At 46.2% G+C, this 9,096-nt stretch overlaps 1 protein-coding gene across 1 annotated transcript; it reads right to left on the bottom strand.

Moving 5' to 3' along the window:
- Positions 1-1,458: 1,458 nt before the first annotated feature.
- On the bottom strand, positions 1,459-2,585 carry LOC144166427 (uncharacterized). Its single transcript, XM_077695955.1, has one exon. The coding sequence runs from the start codon at positions 2,556-2,558 to the stop codon at positions 1,476-1,478; it is 1,083 nt and encodes a 360-aa protein (XP_077552081.1). The 5' UTR covers positions 2,559-2,585; the 3' UTR covers positions 1,459-1,475.
- Positions 2,586-9,096: the final 6,511 nt, after the last annotated feature.

A 9,096-nucleotide genomic window follows, 5' to 3' on the forward strand; every position in this document is an offset into this window, starting at 1 on the left:
ACAGCGGTGATTTTAGCGCACTTCCATGCGTTTGGGAAAGAACCACTACGTACGGACGACTGGAATATTTTAGTAAGGAAGCGAGACGCCCATTCTGCGTATCTGTACAGAAATTCGTTTGGTATACCATCAGGACCGGGACTTTTTCTTGTATTTATGTTAAGTAAACGATTTAGGACGCCTTCTTCGGTAATTACCACATCTTCAATTGGCCCCCGAAATGATGATGTAGCAAACTCGGGCAAGATACCATTATCATTCGTAAGAACAGATGCGAAGTAAGAGTTAAAGTCATCGACATGTTGTTGCGTAATTTCCTCTGATAGTGTCTGGGAGCTTGCCGGGGGAGTTATATAGCGCCAAAACTTCGAGGGGGCTTCCTTCAAAAATTTCTTCAAGGTCACATTCAAAAACTTATCCCTGGATTCCTTAATCAGACGTTTCAGTTCTCGTCTCATCGGTGTAATGCCGGCTTTGCTTTCAGGAGTACGATTTTTCGAACACGATTTTTGTTTCCGGTTTAGTTTTCTTTTTGCATGAATGATTTCTCTAGAAATCCAAGGATTGTTCCTACGAATGCGCTTTGAAATCTTGGGAACGTGTCTGTCTACACACCTCGCGACAACATTCGAAAAGAAATGCCATAACCTGTCAGTGCTACAGTCGGAATTGTAAAGGACCATAAAATCATCGAAAGACATTTCAAGGCAGTCTAAAATAGATACATCATCGGCGGCTGTAAAATTCAATACTGCGCTATACGTGTGCCTACGCGTAGTGTCCGGGGACATCGCTAGGCTCGTCACTACCATTCTGTGGTCAGACAGTCCCTCTTCAACATCACAATCGCCGAGAAAGGGCCGCAGCCCAGGTGACACAAATGCCAAGTCAAGAACTGACGACCTTGTAGTCCCTATCCTAGTAAAATCCGCAACGATTTGCGTTAGCCCATAACAGAACGCAAGCTCCAATAGCTGCTCAGCGCTTCCTACTTGCTCCGCTCCACAAGACTGGGATAACCAATTAATTCCCGGTAGGTTGAAATCCCCTAATAATAAAACGTTTTCTTGTAGACCAAAATGAGAATCCATGAAATCTCTGAGCTTAGAGATTGTATCCAGAGAAGAATTTGGGGCCCTATACATCACACCAACGTACACAGTTCGCTGATTTAACCTGGTCATAATCCACAACATTTCTACGTCAGAGTTGTCATCCAGTACTGAGAATTTAATGTGGTCTTTAATAATGAAAGCAACACCACCTCCTCTGCTTGGTCGGTCTTTTCTTAAAATTACGTAGCCTGGAGGGGTTACTTCTGAATCTTCTACATCCCTATGTAACCAAGTCTCTGTTACGGCAATTATATCCGGCTCATGCTCTAAGATTACGGCTTCAATTGCGTCAGCTTTACTAAGCAAACTCCTTGCATTGGTATTAATAACTTTAAACAAGGCTGATGGCCGCAAATTGCGTCAATCTGCGCCAGTGTGGCCCGAACTAGTACACCTGAACCGCTCTTTGGTGACTTCATTCCAGGCGTAAAGGACGTTGTTTACTTTTAATTTATCGAAAATAAGTTTCACTTTTACTCCCTTTTTTCTTTCCTCCGCTGATGAAATCAATAGTTGCTTCCTTATTTCAACAACTCGTTTGGAGTAATCTTCGTTGATGCTGAATTGTGTACCTTTGAGTTTGGGACAATTCTTCAATACCCTCATTTTGTCTCTGAAATCTGATACTTTCAAGATGACAGGGCGGTCTTTTTCCGGCATTTTCTTTCCGAGACGATGCATCCGCTCAATTGAGCTCACCCTTGTCCCGAGTACATTACCAAAGATCTCATCGTTCACCTTTCTTAATAATACTGCCTCATCCTCAGATTCCTCTTTTTCTATTCCGCGTATGATCAGATTGTTACGTCTTGAACGGTTTTCTAATTCATCAAGCTGTCTGGCAAGAGCTGTCAGTTCGTAGTCGTGCTTACCTATACTTGTTTCTATATTGGCAAGACGGTTTTCAGTTTCGCCTAACCTCTCAAGTTGTTTTTCCATATTCTGGAGCCTACCTTGCATGTCAGTAATGCAAGCATCCGTAGAAGTTTGCTTCCTATGGATTTCGTTTACTTTTGCTAATAATTCACTCTGATTTCTTAACACTTCCTTTAACATTTCTTCAATTTCTGGCCCAGGGTTTTCTTCTACGTCACCCGATAATTTTAGTAACAAGCTTGCAACAGAGTAGCAATCATTCAAGCAACTAAGGACAATATGTGGACACGGCAGCACTATCAAACAGATACAGTTACTACGGAAGCCATATTTTCTGTCACCAACCTGCACAAGCAAAGGGACGTAAGGCGACATAGTCACGGCGGTGCTGCCGTGTCCACCGAAGCTTGGGGTGGTGGCCCTTGCTTTTATATGCTCCGGACGACTTGCTATCAGGGAGACCACGGACGTCATCGTGCTCCAAGGGGGTGCGCAGTTGATGAAGTCCACGTGGTACGGCATCGTTTTCGCCAAATGTGATCCAGCTGCGCCGAGAAGGTTTCCCATTGAAGGTTGGTGCGCACTGTCCGCCGTGCTCCGTCCACGAGAAACCATTCCGTCAATACCTGCACAAGCAAAGGGACGTAAGGCGACATAGTCACGGCGGTGCTGCCGTGTCCACCGAAGCTTGGGGTGGGGGCCCTTGCTTTTATATGCTCCGGACGACTTGCTATCAGGGAGACCACGGACGTCATCGTGCTCCAAGGAGGTGCGTAGTTGATGAAGTCCACGTGGTACGGCATCGTTTTCGCCAAATGTGATCCAGCTGCGCCGAGAAGGTTTCCCATTGAAGGTTGGTGCGCACTGTCCGCCGTGCTCCGTCCACTGGCCGCTGCTCCGTCCACGAGAAACCATTCTGTCAATACCTGCACAAGCAAAGGGACGTAAGGCGACATAATCACGGCGGTGCTGCCGTGTCCACTCGGAGTAGTGCTGCGGAAAAAAAAAATATAGTGAAGCTTGCAGTCACCCACAATACTTGAATGGCGAACCTGTTGTAAGATGCATTGCAGGACACACAGGTAAGTTTCAGTATCATAGTTTATTTTCATAGTTGCGGGGCCAGTAATCGTCGTCCTATGCATCGAAGAGGTCGTCGTCTTCTCCGCGGGGAGGGGTGGATCCAAAGTCGTCCTCACCATCGTAGACTTCGTCATCAGCTCTTCGTCATCGTCACTGTAGACTCTTCGTCATTGTAGACCAGCTCCTCGTCATCGACTTGTGGCAGCGGTGACGGGAACTGCAAGTCGTCTCGTGAACTATTGGTAAACTCCTAGCCATGTCTAAAATTATCCATAATGGCTTCCAGAGAATGCGGCGGCCGCACTGACCTCTCCCAAACCGGGTGTCTTTTTAACTTTAGCATTAGTGCTTGAGTTTTTTTAACAACGAAGATATTTAGCAAATCGTAATTTTTCGTGCCCGTAGTTGAAAAAAAAAATAGCAGTGGGTTAGCTCGGCTATGCCAGGATATACGTAGCGTGAGATAAGGTTCAGCTGCTTATCCTTAGCATTCCTGGTTGTCCAGGATTAGCTTGATTGTCATGCTTGCTGCTGCTTGAATGACACACACAAGGTATACACAGTATGTGACACATGTATATTTATCAAGCAGCGCCGGCGCAGCGTCACCAATCGCCGCTGAGCTAAGCTGGTTCCACGGACGCACGCCGGTGTTGCTACGATGCACGAGCCATCGGTTCCACACCCGGCCACCCCTCGCATGACCATCAAGTGGACCGGGCTGCCACGTGCGGAATAGAGGTCGGCGATGACGCTGGGCACGTGGGGTGTGTGAGAGACGCCGGGCAGCGAGCAACGTTCTGTGCGCCATGTGACGTCACTGCTCCTCGCGCATGCGCAGCACGAGCCACGTGAAACTGCTCAACCTCGGCCAGTGTATCTCACGCTACAAAACACCAAGACATTGCCTGGCGCGCGCACGTGAGCCCGGGCCTCGCGGCGACCACCCAGCAGTTAACAAAAGCAGGAAAATGACTAGCGCTCGTGTGTGCGTGCCTCGCGGCGACAGCCCAGCTGCCCTGGCGCACGTTTGTCAAGCCAAGCATACCCACTTAGGGAGATTGGCCACAAATGACCAAACAAAAAATCTCCAGCGTTCGCCGTAATCGTGGCAACGCTTGGTCGGAACGAGAACGACAAGTCATAGCGTACGCTCCTCCAAGGTGGTGTCCAATGATTATCACTTCAAAAACATGAAAGAAGCACACACTTATAGCAACAATGATGGAGCAAATGTCGTTGCGGCGGCGATGAAGAAGCAAATCGGCTGAGGCAGTGGCCTTGAATCTTCGTGATGGTCGTGAAAGTTGGGTACAGCTTCGCTACCTTCAAGTGCGTTAGTGGAGCTTCCTTCATTTTTTTTAATGCGCGGTAGCGCTTGATGACAGCACTGGGGAATTTTTTTTTTTTTTTGCTAAGGCCACTGCACGAGCCGGGGACTGAGTGGTCGCTTCGAGGCATGCGCTCGCATGCGCGTGGCATTTTCTTGGTATTTTTTCCTTCAACGGAGAACTTACGGCTTGTGCAACAGCTCCACTGTCAAAAACCAACCTCGGTAACTGGCTCTAACACTTCGAGCGTCTTGCGGTTTTTTGGCCTACAGAAGAGATGAGAGAACTTTTGCCGATACTAAGGGTAGCTGTTCAATATGTGACCGTATATCGGCTACACACGCAAGAGGGAAACACGTGCGTCCATGTGAGACAATATATTGCACTCAAGTTGTTTTATATTTCGCCTCGGCGGCAAGACCCTCATTTGGTTCTAGGACAATGCATTTCACTCAACGTCATTGTCACGCTGTAGTGTCGCCATAAAAGCGTAGCAACCTCCGCGTCGTTAAGCCATAGGCACTTCTATGTATGTCAGCCGCAAGCACCTGTTATCAGCGTTTACAACGTATTTGGCGAGCTGGTAATCTAACAATAAGGCGATAGTGGCCAGTTATCTTAATCCTGCTTGATCCCGGACGTCGCACGGGGCACCTACACGAGGCGACGTGAGCAGCACGATTCGGGGCGGACGTGCTTTCGCTTTCATCGTATACGGCCATGAGTGATCACGGTCACATTTATGCGACGGTATTTGCGGCTGACACTTGGCCACTCCGACCGCTATTCGTTTCCCGCTAGAAGAGAACGTTTTACTTGATTGCTAGGCCGCAAGAGGGCTCATACAAATTTGTCAGCGCCGTGACAGCTTTCGAACGAGACCATACAGCCCCTGCACGTACAGTGCGTGTCACCCTTTTTCCTCGCCCAAGGGTAATATGATGTCCGAATTGTGTCCATGAGTGCCGCCGGGTAGTCTTCCCGTCCTGACGTCACGTAATTTAAACGGCAAAAGCTGTTCCCACCATGAGTGGCGAGTTCAGCGCTGTGCCGTTGTAACTCTTTCTTTTGACCTCGCGGCGAAGCTAGCTTTATCCCAAATGCTCAGCACAGAACGGGTCTGAGTCTTGTTTCATAAAAACTTTCCCAAAAACAATTACATTACACTTGGACGCTAAAGCGACTCCGTCATTACTTAGAGTTCCATTCAGATTGAAGTTGTAAACGTTACGCAATTCCCATCTGCTGCCAATTCATGGGCATTTGCGGAAGGAGCATACCAACATAAAGCCGCTGTAACTCTTGTTTTTTCGAAACTATCCCGACAGAAGAATATGCGACAATAGCCGCTAAAACGACTCTAAAATTTCGGTGAGAGTCATTTACTTCTCCCACTTAGGTATTTCGCAGTGAGGTTGCATCTGTTATTGACTTCCCGTTTCTTGTCAATACACGAGCTTCTGCGGGAGAAAACAGACAGCGCTATGTTTGTCTGCTATGATAAAACTCTATTTTTTTTCCAAGTTTCATTAGATAATCACAAAGCCATATTCCCTACAGTTACCAAATGACAATAAAAATAGAAACGTCTACACTCTCCAACCATGTGTGTGAAGTGTATTTATACGGCTTCGCTGGTCATCTACATAGCCAGAGTGAAATGATTGCTAATTATTTTCTTCACGAAACCTATTATAAAGTCCGCCAGACTTCTCCGACCAAAATAATGGACCTATGAGTGACAACAGCACCACGACAATGAATAGGCTGCTTGAGGGCCATTCAGGCCTGCATGTATCCTCAACGGGGACTCACGGATCAGTCGTCATGGTCGTCTTTATGTGCGCTTCAGAAGGAACGTCCATGCCGTAGAGATCCAAATGCTGCTATCCTGTGGTGTTGTCTAAATTCGTTTTGCGGCTGTCAATGTTCTCAGCTCACCCCACCGTAAAATTCACTACTTTCTTCTACTACTATTTGCCAATGGTAGGCCGTTTGGTTTATATTAACCAAAGGACTTACTAACAACGAAGCATCTGCGCTCGATTAGGAATTACTGGTAAGCCTCTGGCGCATTTTCGTTTCGGAGTATTCCTTTTCCAGAGCACAGCCCATTTTGGGGCTACAAATGGCCGTGACACGAGAACGTGTGCACGGTGCCCGAACCAAGATTGATGCGCGTTTCTGCCCCGGATAGGAACTTTAAGATTCAGCTTCAGCAATCACGTTTCCGATGGTCACGTAACGCCACAGGCCAAGAGAGGGGGGTAAGGTGGAGGGGGAAAGGGGCGTGAAGATTGAAGAGTATGAGGGAAGCGGAAAATCACGTGGAGGCCCCGCATTATACTCCCACATTAGCCTACCAGCTCCAGAACGCCCACACGCGCATTGCCAATACCTGAAAACCATGTTACGCGAGGCTTGGAGGTAACAAAGGGGCTCGTAAAACTGGGCACATGGGTGAGCAATTGCCGTGCCCCTCGGAAATTTCACCTTGATTTGCTGCCCGCGACCACTGGCAAAGTAATTCCTCCTTAAGATATACATATTTCGGTCTATATTTCCATCCTTGTTTATCTCTTCATATTCTGCTGATATTTATTTATAAAGGGCGGTCAAAATTAAAGTCGACACGTTTTCTTTTAAATTAGGCGCTTATATTTACTCTAGGATCACCCATACAGTGGTTACGCACCCAGGGGGACACCGAATTAGGTGGTAATTATTGATGGCGGTGGCTTAATAAACTAAAATTGAATAATTACCTTTTTAGTGGCTGCAGTAAGCAGGCATGTCTGTATTCAAAAGTTGGACGCAATCGTGTTACTACGCAGTTTCATTTAGCAGAATTCTTCTAGCGCATTTGTACTCTAAAATAACGAATAGCGGAGTTTAATTGCCATTCGCATGATTACGCATGCAAGACAGTGAAGACCGACGCAAAGCTCCTCCCCTTTGTTCTGTATTGCGATAGCGGTTCCTATTACTGCAGATTGCGATAACGCCAGCCAAGACTGAAAGGGTTGCCAGTTATAACTTTTGCCTATGCCTCCCCCCCGTTGTCAAACTAAACACCGTACACGGCACGTACGTCTCAAGAGGGAGGAGCTTTGCGCCCGTCCTTACGGTCGCGCAGGCGTAATCATGCGAACAACAATTAAAACTCGCAGTTAGATTCTCAAAATAGAGATGAGCTAGAAGAATTCCGGCAAATGAAACTGCGTAGAAAGACGATTACGTCTGACTTTTCAATATAAACATGCCTGCTTACTGCAGCCACTAAAAAGTTAATTATTCTATTTTAGTTAACCAAGCCACCAACACCAATAGTTACTATTTCATTCTTTGTCACCCTGGGCGCATAGCTTCCCTGTAGAGAAGTCCTTCACGTACATCTAAGCGCCTAATTTTTTAAAAACCTGTCGACTTAACTTTGATCACCCTGTATATTCTATCCACGCCGTTCCGAAATGACACCCACAGAGCCAGCATGCGTGCATGGCTGCCTTATTCCTTGTCGGTTAAATGCGCTGTTGGCATTAAACACCCGCTAAGCTCCCCAGTGAATCACGAAGTGCGAGAACCGTGTATTACAATTAGTTAATTGCAGTCAGCATGGCGTTGGTCTTGAGCTCTCGACCTGCGCATTATTTGCGCTGTAGTGATTGCTACAGATCAGTTTAATGTGCTCTGTAATCTCAGAAAAACGGGAATCTAAAGAACACGGAAATCTCAGAAATAGGAATCTCAGAAGAAAAAGGTTTTCCACTTTTAAGCCCGTGAAAGAATCATCGCGAAATGTATCACCTCTTATCTTCCACCCGTACTGTCAAGAAGGTGACTCAAATAATTCACTCTATTCAAGAAGCCTATTTATACGCATAGCGGTACATACTAGATGTACGGATGTACGGATAGCGGTACACAATAGACTGGAATGACCTAAATGCACACGTAGTTACAGAAAATGACATTCACAGATTCCAGATTCATCTTGAAAGTTGAAATTGCTGCTGTCAAAGTGTATCACTGCTTCAATTTTGTGCTATTGGTTAGTAGATGACTGTGCGTACATACATTCCTGAAAAAAAAACATATCTTGCTTCTGATCCATGTTCCTCGCATTGTGTGATAAATGCACTTTAGTTCAATCTCGAGGCCGAGCTCGAGAAATCGCTGTATTGATTGCACGGAAGTACTGTGATGTTGTTTTGATGTTTTCTCATCCAAACGTGTACAAATGTATCTATGTATTAACCACTCTGCTACAACCCCTTTCATTGGGGTTAGCAGTATTACTAAATAAATAAATAAATAAATAAATAAATAATACTGAAGCCTCCCGAGAAAGCTAGAAAAACACCATGTACGCCGTGCGTAAAGCCACACAACGGAGCGTAGATCAAATTTAAATGAACACTTTTAGTGTCAGGTCTGTACGCAGGTGTAATATGGGCACTTTAGCTATGTATGCTGAATCAATCTGACCAAGTATTCCGACCCCACGTCTCTTTGTATTCCATCAAACATTACCGAAAGCTAATCTTGTAGATGTGTCGACTAGGGCTATCGTGCGAGAACAGTGGAATGCAGCGAGGCGCTGTGCGCGGAAATCTTACGGAAACGGAGATCTTTTCACAGAGATATATTTTAGACCTGTCTTTAAGACTCCCTTAACTGCCGTTAACAAG

Source organism: Haemaphysalis longicornis, unplaced genomic scaffold, assembly GCF_048455015.1.
Source record: "Haemaphysalis longicornis isolate Haplotype H1 unplaced genomic scaffold, Haemaphysalis longicornis Haplotype H1 scaffold_1, whole genome shotgun sequence".
NCBI classification, from domain to species: domain Eukaryota; kingdom Metazoa; phylum Arthropoda; class Arachnida; order Ixodida; family Ixodidae; genus Haemaphysalis; species Haemaphysalis longicornis.